The sequence below is a fragment of the Oryzias latipes genome, chromosome 2 (assembly GCF_053564925.1).
Source record: "Oryzias latipes strain Hd-rR chromosome 2, Olatipes_Hd-rR_3.1".
NCBI classification, from domain to species: domain Eukaryota; kingdom Metazoa; phylum Chordata; class Actinopteri; order Beloniformes; family Adrianichthyidae; genus Oryzias; species Oryzias latipes.
In genome coordinates this window covers 6,582,556-6,603,178 of record NC_136238.1, presented here as the reverse complement: position 1 = coordinate 6,603,178, position 20,623 = coordinate 6,582,556, and the positions used below count along the sequence as shown (strand labels likewise).

The window sequence follows — 20,623 nt, the reverse complement described above, 5'->3', positions numbered from 1 at the left end:
AGTGGTGCAGTGGGTTAGTGTGAGGCTCTGAAGTTCAAATCCCATCTGTTGCTCACGTCTTCTGGAGACAAGCAGCTTTTCTTAAAGTAACTCAGGGAACAAACAGAAAACGTTGAAGAGCATGAGTCAAGAGGAACAGATGAATAGCTCACACTGCTGGAGGACTGCAGTCAGACCCAAAGGTTGTTGGTTTGATTCTTGATCTAATGAGCGGAAGGGTGAGGGTTCAAATCCTTCCAAAGTTTTGTTCAGAGTGTGGAGCATCGTCAGGTTATAAGAATGAAGAGCTGCTGGTCTAGCCCAGGCAGGATGGCTCAGTGGTAGATGGCAGGTTATGAAAGCATGAGAGTGTTAGTTCAATTCCCAGCTTGTGGCAGAAGCAGTAACTCACCTCTGTTGGATAGAAATGTTAAAGATGGTCAGAGACAACAATGAAGGTTGAGTTGGTGGACAGGAAGAGTGGTAGAGCAGGGAAAGAGGGCTGGTTATAAGGACAACAACACAAAAAAAATACAGTTATGCATTAACCAGCACCTCTAGGGACTACTAACAGTCAAATCTACAGGAGACAGACCTCATTCACAATGTTGTTTATGTTATTTCTCCTCTGAGCTACTCTACCTATCCTGTTCCCACCAACACTTGTATTTTGCTGCCTCCCATTAACTGTTTCTATCCAACAGAGGTGAGTTACTGCCTCTGCCACAAGCTGGGAATTGAACTAACACTCTCATGCTTTCATAACCTGCCGCCTACCACTGAGGTATCCTGCCTGGACAACAGATGGGATTTGAACTTCAGAGCTCACACTAACCCACTGCACCACCAGGGCCACTCACACTTAAACATCTTCTCGTGGTGCTTTTAACTTTTACAATTTTGCCTGTCAACTTTAAAATTGCGCAGCATGAGAATTGAACCAGCAACCTCTGAGTTAGATGACAGTTCACCAACAGTCTGAGCTATTGCACCACTTTAGCTGCAGAGCTTCAAAGATTTTCTGTTAATAGTTTGACCGAGTTCCTTTAAAGAATGAAAAGAATCCTGAGCAACAGACGGGAATTGAACCCTTCACAGTGAAACACAAACCCACTGCACCACAGAGCCCTTCAGCAGCTCTGTTCTCATGGAGCTTTTGACTGTAAATCTGGAGGAGATCCATCAGCAGGAACAGTTGAAGAAAGCTAACAGACTCTCCTGGGTTTCCATGGTAACCTGTCAGAGAGCTCACATCTAAGTGAACCCACCGAAAAGTTGGTTTCCGAGGCAACAAACAGGAAGTAGAGACCTCTAATCAGATTTATAGTAGAGGTGTGGGGGCGTGGCCTCAACACCATAAGGAGGAGGAGTTTAAATAAAATCCATAACCTAAACAAGGACTTTTTCTTTACACTGAAAATTTCAATTGAAACCCCAAAGGCATTCTGGGAAAATTTTAACTTGCTAACATACTTTAAAAGAAAATTAATTTATAAGCTTTGATGAGAAGTTTAAACATTTATGACACCGTTTTGTCATTTGTTTGCTTTTCTATTTGTCACATTTTAAATATAAAGTTTTTTTCACAAGTGACAAAGCTTGCCAAATGTAGTTATTGTGATTACCCACAAGGGGGCGCACATCCACCTAAACACAGAGGCTTTGATCTGGAAAGTTAAAAAAGACAAAAACAGTAAGACTCTTAAAATGTAAAACTTTTATTTCTTCAGAACCAATCTAATGGACCTCGGTCCGCTTTACTAGAACACAAATATAAGTATTGGGATGGCTGGGGGGCTGGAGCGGACCTCCTAAGGGACGGTTCTGGGAAGTGTGGATGCTGAACCCATAGAAGCTAAAAGCTTTAAAACATCAACTGTCTTCCTTAGCTTACAAATAATAAACATCTTTCTCCATATTAAAATAAAAAATCTATATTTCATCTTCATGTCGTTCCAAAGGTTAATAGAAACAAAAGCTGGCCTCTGAAATGATGCTCTTAATTTGAAAGGACAAGGTGTTTTTTTCCCCATGACAGGAAACGCTGAGACTGTCTCTGAGGTAGAGCGGCGTCCCAGGTGGGGACGGAGGGGGGGTTGACCTTAAACTGGAGCGTGAAGAAACGCTCGTTAGCTTATTCTACGTAACACTAAAAGAAAAGAAAAACAGGAACAGGAAGGAAGCTGAACTTCCTGTGTGAATCCCTTCTTCTGGCCTCCAGCTACATTCACCCGTCACAAATGTTTGACCTTTTTATTCTTTTTTAAATAAAATACTGCCGAGTCATCACGTGACAGTCCAGTCGAGCATATTTTGTGGTTGAACTTAAACTAAAAACTTTTTTTTTTCAGTGAAAAAGTCACAGAATCAGAATAAAAAATGTTGTTTTTATAGATCATGAAACAAAATAAACAAAAACAAAAGTAGCTGTCAGTCAAAAATAAACTCCAGTTTGATCTCGATGAAGGTTCCGGATGAGGACTTTGGCAAAAGCGTCAGGGCGCCGCGTTCCCGGGCGGGCTCCGTAGGGGGCGGAGCTTCACATGGACTCGAACTCGTCGATGCGCTGCTTGGTGTTGCCCTGTCGGATCTGCCGCAGGGTCTTGTACTTGTCCCGGCCCGCCTTCACGTTCTCGGCGTGCAGCACGTCGTTCTGGGTCTTCTTGGTCTCGTCTCGGGCGTGGGCCAACTCGGAGGTCAACGTCTGAGGGAGGAACAGAGGGAGGAGAAGGTGACCAGGAGGAGGAGGCAGAAGGTCAGAGGTCAAAACGGGCGGGAGAAGCTGGAACAGAGGAAAGCAGAGCGTAGAGGAGCAGTCCAGGCTGCAGGAGGAAGGAAGGACTCCTCCTTGGGGGAGGAGTCAACGCTCCCGTCAGGAGGTTCTGGAGTTTGGAGTCAGGAGATCGGCCGGTGTCAGAGTCCGCGTCAAAACCGGGAATGGGTCTAAACCGGCACACGTCCTGCTCAAAGGAGGAGTGTGAGGAGGAACGGCGGAGCCTCGTCTTACCCTGATGTGCCACCGCCTGGCCTGAGATTCTTCTTTGCAACAAAACTGCTGTCAGAAGATAATATATCATCTGGTTACTGGCGTTGGTGGGAGGAGCTTATGACATTGAACTCCAACAACTTCTGTTTGGTTGGAACTCTATGGAAGAGTCTTTGCGTTTTCAATGAAAAAACAGCAAATCAATGGGTGTCGTGGCTCTTAAGTACCTCATATAAACACAAAGGTGATTCTCATTCTAGTACTTTCTAATCAAAGTAGAAAAGCCACAGACATGATCCGTTTAGTTTCTGTGCTCGTCACCACGTCACGTCTGTTTATCCATGACAGACAGAGGAAAGTCTTCAATATAGACCAGTTTGAGAGACGAGGCATGATGCTCACGTTGTGGGTGTGGTCAGCTTTGTTGTGGCTAGCGGTCACTTCCTGTAAGTTTTCTCACAAATTATTTGTCCTTACATAAAAGTCCTTTTATGTTTTTTGAGATATTTTTTTCTTACTTTGATATAATTTTTTTTTGTTGTTCAGAAAAAATGGATTATAAAGGATGATGTTAATAATTGTCAACTTAAAATTTTGTTTTTTTCGAGATATTTTCAAGATTTATTTTAAAGATTTTTTTTAAACTTTTTTTCAAACTTTATCTAAAATAAATATAAAGTATTTTTTTCTAAATTTAATTATATTTTTTTCTTGAATTTCACTAAATGTTTTTCTGATTTTTTTCAATATTTTTTTCCTGAATTCTTCTATCTGTTTATTCTGAATTTTACTATATTTTCTTCTGAATTTCGCATTATCTTTTTCTGAATTTTACAATGCTTTGTTTCCTGAATTTTACTCTATATTTTTCTCTGATTTTTAATATATTTTCTTCTGAATGTTGCCATTTTTAAAAATCTGAATTTCACTTACTTTTTTCCTGATTTTTACTATTTTCCCCCAGAATTCGCTATAATGTTTTTAGGACTACAACAGCTGTAGTCCTAAAGCGAGGATATAAGGACGCGTCTAAAGCTCTCATTACTCAAACATGCTGGTTCACTAAGAGAAAGAGCAATGTTGTGATTTGAGTGGATTTTATTTGAACAATAATTGTGATGTTGTTTTAGATTATTTAAGGTGAGTCCCTGACAAACTGGCGTTTTTGTGTACTTTCTTGACGGTCTCTGCAGCTTCACATGAACAAACTCCGGCTGCTTTTCTGCATCAGCACAAACACAAATGAAGGTTTCAAACGGGTCAGTAGAGCTGCGTCCAGCGTTTTGTTCTGTCATGTTGGTGGATGAGGTCAGTAGAACAACAACACAGGCTTCATGAACACACAAACAAAACAGATCGGTGGCTTTTCTACTTGTTCTCTTCTTTTTTGTTTTGAAATCAAAACGCTTCCATAGATTTCTATATTCCAATCCCTACATGTATCGGGAAGTGGACTGGTGTTTTTGTCTGTGGAGGTGACCGTTCACCGTGGACGCCGCCGCCGCCTCCTACCTGCAGCTGCTGCTTCACCCGCTCGTTCTTCTGCGCCTCCGTGACGCGCTCCTCCTCGCTGCGGAGGTCCAGCTGGCGGACGCCCTCGTTGGAGAAATCGGCGCTGGCCTCGGCGTGGTTCTCGTCCTGCTCGTCGTGATCGCCCGAGCACGCCGGCGGCTCGTGCTGGCGGGCCGCCGGCGTCACGGTGGCGACCGTCTTCAGCTCCTCCTTGGTTTTCTCCAGGTCCTCCTGGACTGACATGGCCTGCAGGGGGGTTTCAGTGAAACGTGGAAACTAAATGACAAAGTCTTGTTTCCTCACGTCCTCTTGAGCGTCTTTCACAGTAAAACTCAGCTTCAGGGAGAAATAACGTGAAAACATCGGACGTTTCTCACCTTGTGCTGCCACTCCGTGGCCTCCTCCTCTTTCTTCTTCTTGGCTTCTTCTAGCAGAGAAATCTTGGCCGTGTATTCTGCCAGCTCAGCCGCCTGCCGCGAGACGAGACACCGGGCTTTAAAACATCCAGACGCGCAGCTGTAAGGTCTGCGACTGCGCAGACCCTCACCAGCTGCTCCTGGGTCTTCTGCTGGTCCTCCGCCTGCCTGGCCAGCTCGGCTTTGGCCTCCTCGGCCGCCCGCCGCTCCCTCTCCAGCCTCTCGGCCTCCTCCCGCGCTCGCTTTCGCTCCTGCTCCAGCTCCAAGGCCCGGCGAGTCTGTTCCTCCAGCTCTGCGCAGAAACACAAACGTTCACTGAATTTGTTTTTCTTTTCTTCCTGCTCTTACCATGCCATGAACGTGGCGGCGTACCTCTCTGAGCCTTCATGGTCTGCTCCTCGATCTGCTTCAGCCTCTCCATCAGCTCCTCCTTCTCGCGCTCTATCCTCTCCTTCTCTTTCTCGGCCAGGTCCCGTTTCTTCTTCTCGTTCTCCAGCTGCGCCCTGAAAACATTCCACGTCTCAGAACTGCCCTCTAGTGGACAGCCTGCTGAGCTGCGTATATTTTATCCATCACTATGGGGAATCCTGACATCAGCAGAATAAATCCACGTCAAAAATAAACTTTGTGATTGAGATTATGTTGAGTGAAAGAGAGAAAAGGGCAATTATTTAGTGTAGTTTCTGGAACAAAGCGATATTTTCTCTTTAAAAATGGAGGCGGAAGATGAACGGTGTGAGCAGATTCCGGCCGAGGAGAAGGATAAAACTCCAAAAACAACACTCCTTTTCATCTTTGCCACAAGAACGGAAAATGCAAAGGCTGCAAAAAAAAGAAAAACTGTGCTCCCAGAAGACAAACTGTATTTGTGTGGGTCGCCTAGAAGCATCAGGAAGGAGACGGCGTGGAGCTGTGACGCCAGAAACTGTTTCTATGTGCCTCACAGAGAAATCCGTGGGCGTTTTTCCCGTATTTTCATTCAAAACAAGTAAATGAGTTTGTTGAAAACATTTGTTGCGGTCGTTTTATTGAAATTACACTTAAAACATTAGTTCTATGTTGAAAAAAAGATGGCGCGTCGACCATATTGTCGGATTTCCGCAGCTAAATTCAGCCCGTTTTCTGTTTTGGTGTGATTTTATGTCTAGGGTGTGAATCCCATGGGGTTAAAGATGTACTTAGCAGAAGCCAGAGCACCTCTCCATCTGTTTGTGGTGCTTCTCCTCTCGGGCCTGGGCCTTCATCTGCTGCACCTCGATGGTGTCGGGCTTCCTCCTCCTCATGTACAGCTCATGGTTGCCCATGCACAGAGCCAGGATCCGCTTGTTGATCCGCAGTCGAGGAGCGCAGAACACAAAGTCCTGCGGGAGCAAAAGACAAACCGGATCTTCTTCTGGCGCCGGCGTGTGGGTGGAACCTGCAGAGGAACCGGACCGGAGACTCACCGGCGCCTTCTTGTCGATGGGTCGGATGAAGAACTTCTTGTCGTTGAAAGAAATGTTCCGGATTTCGCTCCAGGGGAAGCCGATCTTTGGAGTCAACCTGGCGAACATTTCAGATTTAAACATAACAACCACAAGTGGGATTTTTTAACTGGTTTCAGCTAAATGAAAGATGGGTTTGTAGGAGAACGGCAGAGCCCGCATGGATGGTGGGTAACGCGTCCTCACTTGTCCTCGTGCTCGTAGATGTTGAGTCCCAGCGCGTCCACGCCCAGCCACAGCTGCGTTCCCTTCTTGTTCTTGATCTCAAAGTAGTTGACTCCGTACATCTCCAGGTCCTGAGCTATCTTCAGGTACTCCATCATGGCGTCCTCTCTACAGGAAACGCAGACTTGGAGGTTATTCCTGGGAAGCAGTTCCCATATTTCCCGCCTGAGGGCACGGACCTGAGGATCCCCCGGTGCTCTTCGTGCCAGGTCTGGATCCTGACCTCCCACTGATCCTTCGTCAGCTTGTGCTGCTCCAGAACCCTGAACGCAGACAGAACCGTGGGACCTCCTCAGGAGACGTTCTTGAGACAATTGCGTGGTTTTTTTTTGGGATGGGGTACCTCTGAGGCAGCAGCCGCTCATGCGTCAGGTACCCCGGCTTGTGGACGTCGCGGCTGTAGTCCCCGTATTTGGCCTGGACGGCGTACGACGCCAGCAGCACGGCCGTCTCCGGAGGACAGTAGTTCTCGTCGTTCAGGATGGCCTCTTTCACCTAAAGTGATGCCGAATCACTTTTTTAAAAAACTCAGATGAACTTGTTGGTCCTCCTTCCTCCTGCTGCTGCTGCTGCTGCTGCTTAGTTTACCTGCAGGAAGAAGAGCCTGTGCGTGATCTCCTGGATCAGCTCCTCTGAGACGTCCTCGGGGAAGAACTTGGCTCTGAACTTGAACTGCAGAGGGTTTTCTTTCTTCACGTCCTGCTGGGTCACCTGCAGGATCCAGAGTCTGTTCAAAGCTTCCACCAACAAAAGTGTAAATATTAGGAGCTTCAATGTAATATTTCTGCACAAATAAGAATTATTTAACATCTTTATGCCAATAAATCAGAAAAAAAATCAGAAATTCTGTCTTTGAGCTGCAGTGAAGCCTCAGGTTCATCCTTTCTTCTCATAAGTCATGGCTTTGTTCTGGATTTGTACACAGATGGTTTTATCGTGGATTTCAAACTGAAATGGGTGGAATGTGAGGAGAAACGGACCTTCTTGTTGAGTTTGAGCCAGGTGCTGTAGCCTTTACTGTCCACGTACTGCAGGCCGAAGAACCAGACCTCCCGCAGACCCACGGTCTTCACCACCTGAGACAACAAGAACCCAACTTTACAGGAAGAAAGGTCCTCGTTCTGTGGACCCTGACCTGTGATGGACTTCACTCTAAAACATCAAACACAATCCATTTTGAAGCGGAAAACTTTGTTTTTTTAAATCTATATATGTAGGACCAGAACCCGGTCCGTGGGTCACTCCGTACAAATGAGAAAAAAAGAAACATATCTTACATCATTTAGGCTCAATGTATCATCTGGTTCTGAAGGAAGTCTCATTTTGTAAAGCTTTTGTGGGTCAGGTGTCTTAAATCCATCCGCTACTTTCTGAAAGCGACCACTACATTTACAGAGCTGGCAAAGCTAAGAAAAACAAACGTCTTTGCGCAGAAAAGAACTATAGAGGAAAGAGGAAGACCCGCTGCACATAATATGCAGCGGCCGACTCCAATGTTACCGGGACGCTGCTAATGAAGTTACAAACACGCTGGATGTGTTATTTTTAGAAGCTAAAGGTTTTCATTGTCGTATTTATCTGCCATGCCTTTGAATTCAGACAGGGAAAATCTGCACATCTAGAGAATAAATTAAGTTTAAAGGACATATACCATTCTGTTCTGAAGCCTTTTATACTTAACTATATCCATTTTTTTTACAAAGAAATGCTAGCTGAGTTCTTTTCCAACCCAAAAGCAAGTCGACTCCATCTCTGAGGCTCCGCCTTTCTCTCCTTGAGGGTGCCGCCCATTTCATGAAAACCGAGAATTGGTCTCGACAGCGTGTCTGACCCCCCCCCCCCCCCCCCGAAAACAAACAACATCTGAACTTTTGTAAAGATGGACGTGCAGATGGTGCATCGAAAACAAAAGCGATTAGCCGCTCACCGCTAGCTCCACTGAGGAAGTGGGCGTGTCTGTTAGCCTGGGGGCGGAGCTAGCAGCGCAGACCCTTCCTGGAAGGGGCAGTTCCCCACTTTGTGACGTCACAAGTTGTGGATTGGGAGAGGCTCCGGCTCTCTGGGGTTGTTTTTGTGAGGAAATAAACCAACCGCAGATAATCTACAGACACGAAGATGAATGTTTCTGTCTAAAGTGAAGGGAAATTGGAAAAATCTGATGCCAACTTTAGCCTCGTACAGGCCGGTCTGTGGCCTGAAAAACTATCAGAGACAACTGAATTAAAGAACTCATCGAGATGTCAAAAGCTGGAGAGAAAAAAAACTATTGGGTTTTAAAGTTTGAAGATCTTTCTGTCTGAAAAAAATGACTTGTTGGTTCGGCAGAAATTCACCAAAACAAGCCACGACTCAAAGACCAAAAAACCTTTTTTTTAAAATCTAGGTTTTAAAAAGTTCATGAAGAAGCTAAACATTAAAAACGGCTAAGTTGAAGAGAAGAACAATCAAAACCAGTCTGATCCAAAGTTGTCATGCGTTTGTATCTGATTGTTGTGTAAACAAACAAAGTATTTTTTTGCCCCGTGTTTTTCTTGAGCTGACTGTTGCGTGTTCTGCCCACCTGGTCAAAGAGTTGCTTTCCGGTCGTGTTGGGCTGGATGGCGAACTCCAGCTCTGCATCCATGGTGGTCACGCGCACGTTTACCTGCGAGACAAGACGGGAGGTTGCACCGAGGAAGCAGACGTTTGATCCAAGCTTTTTGGATTTAAAAAGTCGTCCCACATCGAGACAAGAAAAACATCCATCAGTTCAGCCAAACCTCTCAAATAAATTCAAGTGTTTGAAAAATAAGATTCCATCTTATGGATGACGGCGTTCCTCATCCTCAGATGAACATTTGTTCTCCTTGTGGTCAGTTCAGCCCCCTCCTCAAAGGGAGGATGATGATGATGATGATGGCGTGAAGCTTCAGCAGAAAGTGTGACCACAAGATCGAGAAACCCAGTGGAATTTACAGGATTACACTTCCTCAGATTATAATCTCGTGGATCTCCGGCCATCCCGGCATGAATAATCCATAAAAGTTGCAGTATCCGGGACATGGTGGAATAATCAGCCACAGGATCGCAGCTCCACAGAGAGACGTCCCACAATGCATCACCTCTATGACCCTGCTGCGTTCTCCCAAGTTATAGGATTCTTTAATGACATTTCATGACTTTAGCCTTTAAAAATATGCTAGTGTCGCATACAAAACCCCATTTTTGGAACATGTTTCTGTAGAAACAAAATCTAATCCCACTTCACTTTTCTATGATTTAAAATACCTTGATTTTACTGTTCAGATACTTTTGTTTGTTGGAACTATACTCTTAAAACTAAATTTAAGCACAATTTTTCTATTTAGTTTTAGTTTCATGCCTTTTTTGGTTCATTTGTTCAGCAGCATTTTTAACAGCATTTTTTTATAATTAGAATTAATCTTTTTGTACATAGGGTTTATTTTTCGTAAAGCAACATTTTTTTGTTAAGTTTTGCTTCATTTCTAAATAACGTTTAGCGCCTGAACGGATGCTTTTCATCCAATCTTATCGGAAATTAACTAATATATAAGAATCAAGTTTTTCGCACGTTTCAGAGAGTTGAAATAAAAATTACGTTTTTCTGCAGGAGACGGACGACGAATAGAAGGAGTGAAAATGTCGCTCAAATACCGGAAAACAGAAAAAAGCTGTAAAAGTTCCAGGAAGTAAAGAAAATCCACCAGACAATAACAGAAACGTTTAATAAAAATGAGAAAAAGTGACTCTGATTTTGATTTGGGCTTCAGTTATAATTGGATTTCAGTGTTTTTTCCTCAACAGGAAGTTAAACGACCTCCTTCCTGCTGCAGACCTCTCTAACTCCGACGTGGAGCTTCACAGAGTTGAACCTGCGAGCAGCAGATCTATTTTCAGGGGAAGGGTAATCTTCTGTGTCAGGTGACCAGCATTCATGACACCTCCTTCATTCATGGTCAATGTTATTCTCCCAGGTAGGAGGAGATTAAGCGCCAAAACGCGCAGGAAATCCACCTTAACCTGGTGTTGGAGTGGCCGTCCATCGGCCTTCACGTGAGAGAGAAAGGAAGGATTTTTGTTCCTGACGGGAGACGAGCAGACGGACAGTTAATCCTCTCTGCTCTGCAGACAGAGGAGGAGGAGGAGGAGATGACTAAGCTTATCACACCTGAGGAACCAACAACTCCACAAACTTGTTCAGGACACGATCGATGCAACAAAAGCTGGACTTTATCGAGCGGGTGGGATTTTGGGTTTTTGCAGAGACCAAAAAGCAAATAATGTGTTTGATGTAAAGGCAAAGGTCAGGTGACGAAAAAGGTGCACTTTCTGCCACCTGTCAGCCAGGTGACAGGTAAACCTTTTTGGGGTTTTAGTTCTGGGCATCAAACTGATTTTTCTAGAGTTTTTTCAGGCCAACAGATTCTGACATGAGTTTTTTCTCTTCTCTGGACTTGTGTTTTAGTCTTTCGCAGCATTTTTAGGAGTTTTTTTGTTTTACTTTTATTTTATTCCAAATGTGTGCAACATCTGGAGAGAATCAGATTTGGTGTAAGCTTCTACTGCTTCTTCAAGTTAAACTACAGTTAATATTTCTGCTTAGAAACCAGAAGATAATGAAAAGGAAAATTAAAAACATGAACAGTTTTTACAGGATTTTTAAAGAGATACTTGAAGCTTGGAGACTCCGTTATGTCAGAATTATTGAAAAAGATGACTGAAAAATCTGTATTCAAATAGAACAGTGGTGATATAACTCACAGTTTTAAAGACTAAATTGAAGATTTATTGCTGTAAATTTAAAGCCGAGCCTGTAGACGATAAAGTCCCGCTCTGATCATCTTCTGATCTACTTTAGAAGCGTTCTCAGCGGTCTTTTAATTTGGATTACGTCATTTTTAGCCAAAAATGTTGCTTTTTCGAGGATATAGTTTCTGCAGAGCGGCAGGAGTTCATCAGGAATTCACCTCTGAGATTAGTGCTGGACTATTGGTGTTGAGTGAGCCCGCACTCATTTCCCATCATCCATCTGTTAGCACGCTCTCCCGCTAGCTTACAGTCATTCACAACCAATATGTCCATAACGGTGCAACAAAAAAATGGCGAGCAACATTGGAACTATCCAGCCCTTACAGTTTGCAGCCAGATTCCTGGCTCCCCTACCTCAACTACTGTGATGAAGTTGAACATTGATCATCATTACATGCATCATATGTGTAGCAAAAACAAGCAGTCCAGATCATACGCAAAACAGGGTATTTAGAACCTACAAACCAACTTTTTATACAATATAAATGACTAAAATTACAGTATTTAATACAATAAAAGACAATATTATCAATGTATAAGGCATTTAACTTCCGAAACTATTTATAATCAAAGAAAAATACCCATAAACTAAGAAGAATTGTAAATTTTAAACTACCATTAGCACAAACAAGCCGCAGAAAATGAACTTTCTACGACTGTGGACCAGAAATGGGGAAGTTTAAATCCAGAACAAGAACGATGCAAAAACATCCACAAGTTCAAGTATAGCAACAAACCAATGATGTGGAATAATGTGGCCTAGGGCTGCACGATATGAGAAAAACCTGCCATATTAGTGATCAATATTGCGATGACAATATAACTTGCGACACATGAGCAAACAGTAAAACAACCAAAAAACATCAATCCCATTACACTGCACAGTTTAATTTAAATAAGAGTCAACACAACTTAATTTATACTCCAACTGACCCACGTAGGAGGCGACCAATGTCGCCTCCTATGTGCAATCGGATGGACCTCTTCAACACTGTGAAGAGGTCCATCCGATTGGTCAAATGCTTGAATGGATTTTTTTTGACTTGTTAAATACTTCAAGCAAACATAAGATTGTGTTAGCACATTTAAGGAAACCATTTATTGCAATTTTCGCCATGTTTTGTGATATGCACTAGGGTTGTGCCGATGGACGATACCATTGGCTGACTGACATCACGTTGGAGAGACACCATCGTGATGCCACGCCCCCGCCACACTGCGAGTCGACACCATAACCCGCGGTTAAATGTGCAAAATATCTCGATCGGACCAATGATCGGATTAGAACTCAACCGTGTACATGGGCCCAGTAAAACGTTTTCCGATTATAAAAAACGTTCACATGGGTCACACTTTTGGTCGGAATAAATCATTTTCACATGCGCTGTAGTGTTTGAAATACAAACATAGATATCTAGCAGCTCTGTAATATACGAGATGATCTTCTAAACGTTTTTATTAATGTTATTATGAAGCACCTGTTCGCTCATCGTTTTAATTTTAATCTGTGTGCTCAGTGCTTTTTCTGTTGAAGAACGGAGCCGGAAGAAGGCAGGGTTAGCAGAAGGCTAACACGGGCTAACAACATGTAGCCTTTGATGAACATAAATCCATGTGGGAAATGCTGCAATCTGCAGCTTGGCTGAACGTTAATATGTGGGAATAACATCAGCCTTTATTTTGTCGGGACACGACTGGAAACACAAATTCATGTGATTGTTTGAACGGTTTCTAAGGACTGAGCGACATTTCTGCTTTGAAAAGTTCACACTGAGGCACACTTCCAGCAATTCGCAGATGTGGTCTGGGTCTGCGAACTGCTGGAAGTGTGCCTCAACTCCACATATTTCCAATTCAGGGGAAACTTCTACAGGCAGAGGCACGGCTGTGCTATGGGCTCTCCAATCTCGCCCATTGTGGCCAATTTGTACATGGAAGAAGTCGAGAGAAGAGCCCTGGACTCTTTCCCAGGTAGGGTTGGGCGATGTCCCTTAAACTGGCCGTTGACGATGTTTGCTGTCAACCATCGGGATGGACGATGACATCGCCTGGGGGGGGGGGGGGGGGGGGGGGGGGGGGGTATTTTTACAGTTTTCGTTCTTATATAACTGCTATTCGTTATTTTGCTTTTTTCATTTTATTTCCCAACTACTGACTCATCCGCGATGATCCAGTATAAACTGAGGGAAGTGACTTTAACAAAAAAAGTAACAAACAAAATAGAAAAGAAGTAGTCCGCTCCCGCACTTAACTAGGGAAGTTGACCGGCGGAGTGCGGATTTACAGCTTTGTGTTTGATGGGAAGGCGGGGGGTGCTTTGTTACATGAGCAGTATGTGTGGGAGATTTAAGACTGCGATCCGTCCCGCAGCTCTAGGGGAACGAGCTATCAAACTCAGAACCGGGTCTAAAAGTGTGTGTCTGAGCACAGCTCGGATCGTCAGCGCACACAGTGGTTTGAGCTTCAAAGCAGAAATGTCGCTCAGTCCTTAGAAAACATTCAAACAATCACGAGGATTTGTGTTTCCAGTCGTGTCCCGACTAAATAAAGGCTGATGTTATTCACAGCATGCAGCGCCACCCAAAGCTAATGTTGTTAGCCCGTGTTAGCATACTGCTAATCCTGGCTTCGTTCAGAAAAAGCACTGACCACACGGATTAAAATTCAAATGATGAGCGAACAGGTGTTTCATAATAACCGTAACATTATTAAAAGCACGTTTAGAAGATCGTCTCGTATTTTACCGAGCTGACATGTCAATGTATATAGCCGCTCGGCGCTGTTTAACATTGTTTTGTATTGAATTGTTACATTCAATAAAGTTTTTTTTTTTTAAAAGCCGTTCGGCGGAGTTTATATCCTTCCGGTTTTCAAACCCTACTGCGCATGTGCGAATGATTTATTCCGACGGAAAGTGTCACTTGAGTGAACGTTTTTATATTCTGAAAACATTTTTCTGGGCCCATCTACACTGTTGGATTCTAATCCGACCATTGATCCCATCAAGATATTTTGTACATGTAACCGCGGCTTATGGTGTTGACTCGCAACGTGGCGGGGGCGTGCCATCACGATGGTGGTCTCTCCATCGGCATGTCAGTCACCCATCACGATGGACGATGATATCGTCCATCGGCACAACCCTATTCCCAGGTACTACTCCAAGCCACTGGTTCAGATGTGTGGACAACACTTGGGTCAAGATCAAAATCCAGGAAGTGGAGACTTTCACAGATCATATCAACGCAGTAGACAAGAACATCAAGTTCACCAGGGAAGACACAAAGGACAACACCCTAGCTTTTCTAGACTCTGATGGAAAGAAGAAAGAAGAGCAACATATCCGCCAAGCCCTCCAAACCTGTGGATATCCCAAGTGGGCATTCACCTGATCCCAACATACAGGAAAACAAGACAAGAAGGAACAAGAGCCGAAACGGAAGAGTATTTCAATTCCCTATATTTCAGGCCTGTCTGAAAAACTAAAAAGGATTTTCAAAAAACATAACATCCCAGTTCATCTCAAACCAGTTAATACTCTCAGACAAAAAACTGGTTCATCCAAAGGACAAAATTCCTAGCTACAAACAGAGTAATGTTGTGTACTCTATCCACTGCAAAGAGAACTGCAATGAACAGTATATAGGAGAAACCAAACAACCTCTACATAAGCGGCTTTACCAACATCGCAGAGCCAACCCAAGTGGACCTGAGTCTGCAGTGCATCTCCACCTGAAGGCCACAAACCCCTCGTTCGAGGACAGTGAAGTCCAAATTTGGTTTGAGCGAGGAGTGAAAGAAGCCATCTTTGTCAAGAAGGATAAACCTTCTCGTAATAAGAATGGTGGTCTTAGGTTTATTCCTCCATCCATCTACGGCAGTGTTTTGAAACCTAAACAAACCAAACCAGTTCCACCTGGGTCGTTAACAGCTGAAAGAGATGACCAGTTGGGGAGGGAGTCACTGGCTCCCCAACCCCCAACTGAGGACAAAGGACTCTAAACGACCCAAAACCATGTAGGCTAAGTGGACAATACCATCCAGTTTCAGGTCTGACTCCTCCCCCATGAGCGCATATACACCAGCTCTTCGGCCAGCTAATTCAGAATTGACAAAGCCTCTTGGATAAGAGGTGAAACGTCTTCTAACTTTAAAACCAAGTCCAGATGACAACCCCTAAACCTACTACAACCTCTTTTCTGCATTTATTTTCGGTTTCGTCTGCCTTTACGGGTTCATTTGAACAGGCGTCTCCAGCTTTCGTTAGCTCCTGCTGCAGGAAGCAAAGGTTCCTCTGTGGTCTGAGCAGAGAACTTCCCTCAAATCTGCTCTTCAGGACAGTTTTCTCATTCAGTGCAGAGCTTTGCTGACAGTCTTAAACACATCAATAGACAGAGCTGTTAATCTGAACCAACTGTCTCTCCCTCTGATTAACCCCTACAGGAGGCGAGAAAGCCAGGAGGGGGCAAAGAAGAAGAGTGGTAAATGTTAAAGGACTGCCACTGAGTCTATTTTCAGCATCATAAAGACAAAACTACATGGGTTGTGATATTAAACGATGACTTAATGATGCATCTACCGACCCCCAAATTTCCTAGTAAGGCCCGTCTGCTGCAAACAGCTGGAAATCCAGGAGGTAGATGTAGATGTCAGAACTGGGCACGTGATTTTTTTTAAATGGAAATGTGGCATTTATTTTATGAAAGAGAACAAATGCTATAAAAAAAATTACTTCATTTAGGCATTTCTGTGTATTTTTACTTTTAAATTGCCATCAGTCAAACAGTCGCAAAGACGCTCTGAATTGATGAGCCGTTGTGATGTCACCCAATTCATTTTTTGAAAGCTGTGATGTCATCGTGTTGGGGGGGTTACTCTACCAAAAATTAATTTTTGCAGAGTCCTAGTTGTGTGCCAGTTTTGGTGACTTTTCAAGCATGTGGCGGGGGTCACATTTCCGCTCCAAGACGCAGTAAGAGTGAAGAAACGTAACAATACTTGCAGAATAGGCTATTGCAGAAAGGGAAGGGGGTCAAGGGCGGAGCTACTCAGCTCAGCACCAATGGCCACGCCCATGTAGAGGAGATTTGGGCAACAGAGGCTTCAGATTAACATGAAATGTGGCTTTTTAAGAAATGAGGAAGGAGGGATTCTAGTTAAAAACTTCATAATCATGATTAAAACACAACCAGGAAGGTTTTAATTTAAAAAAATAAATTGTCGTAGAGGGACTTTAACGTATTTCCAAATGATCACCTTTAATTATATTTAACTCCAATAATTTATAACTTTTTGGAATTCTTTTACTCGCTACTATAAATTCAGAGTCAACTTTATTGACAAAGGTTTTATTCACAGTCTTCTTTCATGACGCGTTTTCACGAAATGAATCATAAACAAAAATTAAAATCAAACAAACAAAGAGGTGTTGACGCTTTTGTTGACGAATAAAAACGAGACAAAAATTAACTGATAATGGCGTCCAATCAGAGCGGCTGCTGACAGTGAACGGCGGAGGTGAATACAAAGAGATCCAATCAGAACCAAGAATGCAGCTGCAGACGCCGCAGAAGGTTAGAGCGACCGGTTTCCGGTAAAAATGGAAACAAAGCTGACGTAAAAAATGCAAGGAAATCGTTTTGAAATGTACATTTTAATTTTGTTTTTAAAAGAAGACAATTATTATTATTTTTTTAATATTTTGAATTAATTTGTAGTAGTGACCGTTTGTTTTATTTTGATCTGCTGTATTATTCAAGTTTTGAATTAATGCTTTTGATAGTCCTGATTTATGGAAAATGTACTGATATAAAAAAATCGGTTTGTTTTTTTAAATAAATAAATGATTTTAATACGATACAATTTTTTTGTTTCAGAAAACTAGTCTATACCAAACAAATACATTTTTCCCTTTTACAATAGATTTCCAGTCAGAAATGCGACAAACTCAGGACATCCTGTGATTAAAAATGACATTTGTTGTTCATCTCTACTGAATATTGATGAGAAACAAAAAGGAGTGAGAAACAGTAAAGCAGACCGACTTTCCCTTAATCAGAAAGAAAAGTAAAACTGAAACCTAGTTTACGGCTGAACGCATCAACAGCTTCGTGTAAATGCATCGACGCATTCTGCAGAGAAGCTCCTGCGTGAAATGAAAACAGAAACACGAATGCATCGTCTGTTGTTTTCCAGCAGATCCAGACATTCGAGCCTCGACTGCAGCAAATCAGTTCAGACCCTCAAAGACGGACACTCCCCATCCCTTAAGAACAATTGCAGCAGTGTTGCAGCAGCTGCAGGGCTGCAGGGTCAGCAGCTTTCCATCGCTGGATGTTTACTTGGGAGGACGAGCAACGAAAGTGGAAAAAGAGAAGCTACCACTTTAACACAACGCTAGGAGTAAAGGAGCAACTCCATCTCCTCTGGAAAGAATGCAAAAGCTTTATTATTGGTCTCTAAGACTGAAGTCTACTTTGAAAAATGCTTACCGGTTTGGGCATCTTTGCTTCCCCTCCTCTTCACACTCAACAGATGAGAGGACCGATCCGTGACGGGGCGGCAGCAGAACCCGTCTCACAGGACCTGAAATAAAGACCGTTTTTATGCCGTGAGGGAGATTTTAAGCATTATTTTTTGGTGTTTTTTTCTGTTATAAATTAAAAACCGAAAACCTTAAATAGACTAATCTGATGTATTCAGATACAACAAACTAAATCAAAGTTGTCAAGACCGTAATCCGGTGTTTTAGTATCAGAAGCCATTGCTAAGGCATTCTGAGGGATTAAAACTATGCAGTGGATTAACAATAATGCACCGTAGACGATACAACTGACATTTAAACCACACATTTGTCTGTAATTCTACTAACATTCAACCATTTAGGTCAAAGAACAACAACTGAGATGACTGATTTGATATTTTCTAAAGACGCAAAGAGAAAACAAGCAGCAAAAACTCATTCAGAGACTCTTTACGATGACAAATAAGTATTACAGTAGGACTAAACTTCTTTTAAAAGCTTTCTACGAACACCAAATGGCCAAAATAAAAGCCTCCAGCCAAGAGTAAAGAGTGTTCTGACCAAAGGATTTCCATCTGTAATCTGAATTTTAAACTAAACTTACAGTTACAGGTTTTCACGTGGTTTCACTTCCTGACTGCACATCATAAACGAAGATCCTGACAGAACAATTCTAATCTTTAAATGCAATTTTTGTAAAATATAAACTTTAACTTTCGTCAGTTCTAACATTTAAATTCGTACACCAACATTTATCTCTTACAATGTATTTGGTTCACTGTTGGGAGAGAAAATAACAGTTTGAAAATACTTTTTATATATATTAATAATAATATATATTTAAAAAAAACAATAAAAACAACTTTTTTGGATAAAATAGTGGTAATTGAAATTTTTTTTTTACTACAAATATGATCAAAAGTTGGCATCTGAACCCCCAAACAAGTCTTTTTTTTAAAGTGTAGTATGATTTAGACGTCCATAAATATTTAAATGATGAATATATTTAAACATTTCCACATGTATGAGGTTGTTGGGGTGAATCTTGTCTATTTGAAGCTGGTAAGCAATTAGCTTCTCCCCGTTTGAACTCAGCAGCAGCAACTGTTGCTCTGAGCGGCTCAAATAAACCCCCACGTTTGTTAAAAAAAGAAGGAAATGCTTTTATAGTTAGCTAAAAACTCAAATAAAGGCGCTTTTAGTGTAAAACAGTGACTATTCGGCCGTAGAAAAGCTGACATTTTTAAGCTAGTAGTGGGTGTTGTCCGCGTGACGGGTTTGCCTGAAGTTTTAGCGCCTTTTAAAAGACTCACTGACTTTAAGTTAAATCCACACATTTATTTAACACCTTCCCAAAACAAATACCCGCAGAAAGTCAAATACAATAATTTTTAAATCAGCCCTGGGGCTACAGTTCACGGAGTCGAGCATCACTTCTCTCGAGGATATCCGCTATATAGCAAACTTGATGAGCAGCGGCTCATCTTTTTTAGGGAGAGGCAACTCACCGCGCGGACGGTCTCCGGCGTCAAGTTTGAGAGAAAAACTACGGAGAGATAAAACTAAACACCAGCAGAGAAGAAGCATAAAGCTACATCCAGCGCTTCGCCTGTCCAAACAAGTTCCCGCACACAGCAGAAAAACCGTTGAGATCTAAACACCCATAAGACGATTTGGGGTTTTCGCTGTGAAAAACAAACAAACCCCGAGCAATTACTGTCACTTCCGGTTCGAGTTTAGAAAATAAAAGCCCAGGAAAATACTTGGAATAGGATAGTTTACTAGTAAACTAAGTAAGCAACAACAAAAAGGGGACATAAAACGAATTTGATATAGAAGTATGACGGAGTATTTAGCCCACCATAAAAACAACTAAATAATTAAATATATGAGAAGCCATTTATGGGATTGGTGCATTGATGGATTTAGTCAGCACACAAAATGGATAGAGGCAAACACTATCAACTATATTTTCAAAATACTTGGTCTCATAAGTTTAGTCTCTTAAATTACTTTTTTTTCATACTTTTACAACTGTATTCACATATGTTAAATAATATTTTTTCTTTCATGGTGACCCTAATCCTACGTTGTACAAAATTGACATTCGATATAGTGCAAATATTAGCAATATGATGAATTTCGTTCTTTTTCTAATTATTGAGTAGTTTGTATTGCACATTAGATTTAAATAATATTGCATTTTTGATAAAAAATAATTGTTGGTAATATCTGTGTATGTTTAAGCAAAACTGAATTTGAAGACATTCATTAAAATACTGTTCTGTTTATGCAAACATTTCCTGGTCTGTCTATATCAGCAAACATCTAAAATATTTAAACACAGAACATTTTTAAGCACCTTAGTATAAACACGCCACGCTTGTCGTTTATTTTGAAGGAAAAACTTTCATTTCCGGCCACCTCATCCCTTCTCAGCCTTATGTTACGCGCTTGACTGTGAAGATGTGCAACATGGCTGTCAGCAGCCCGCGAGAGGATGCTAGACTTGCATGTGGGCACGCGAGGTGCTTTATGCCGCGAGGTTCATTGAATAAACAGGTTAAAACACACTGTAAGCTTTTCACAATAACAGCCAATATTTCAATAACGCCCAGCATCATCTGTCAATAAAACTATTTTTAATCTTATTTTGAAAGTTTTAGCGTGGAAAAAAGTTTTGTTTATA

General features: G+C 42.2%; 1 protein-coding gene across 2 annotated transcripts; it reads right to left on the bottom strand.

Annotated features, from left to right (window-relative positions):
• Window positions 1-1,681: 1,681 nt before the first annotated feature.
• Window positions 1,682-19,666, bottom strand: LOC101156069 (radixin). Of its 2 annotated transcripts, XM_078931376.1 has the most exons (16): window positions 19,443-19,664; window positions 17,903-17,996; window positions 9,163-9,246; window positions 7,583-7,678; window positions 7,191-7,313; window positions 6,946-7,097; window positions 6,782-6,865; window positions 6,564-6,710; window positions 6,339-6,435; window positions 6,091-6,254; window positions 5,266-5,396; window positions 5,025-5,185; window positions 4,855-4,947; window positions 4,478-4,723; window positions 2,987-3,034; window positions 1,682-2,683 (listed from the first exon to the last, which is right to left on the bottom strand). In XM_078931376.1, exons 2-16 carry the CDS (start codon window positions 17,912-17,914, stop codon window positions 2,519-2,521), a joined length of 1,803 nt encoding a protein of 600 aa, XP_078787502.1. In that variant the 5' UTR covers window positions 17,915-17,996; window positions 19,443-19,664; the 3' UTR covers window positions 1,682-2,518. The 2 variants fall into 2 exon arrangements, with proteins under 2 accessions (XP_078787502.1, XP_004066657.1); XM_004066609.5 differs by lacking the exon at window positions 2,987-3,034 and having other exon boundaries at window positions 19,443-19,666.
• Between the last annotated feature and the right edge of the window lie 957 nt (window positions 19,667-20,623).

Excerpts from the sequence above, each read along its gene's own strand:
- LOC101156069 (XM_078931376.1), bottom strand. Across the intron at positions 6,711-6,781 it reads GAGCACCGGGGGATCCTCAG|AGAGGACGCCATGATGGAGT; the intron begins GTCCGTGCCCTC and ends CGTTTCCTGTAG. Across the intron at positions 4,948-5,024 it reads AGAAGACCCAGGAGCAGCTG|GCGGCTGAGCTGGCAGAATA; the intron begins GTGAGGGTCTGC and ends GTCTCGCGGCAG.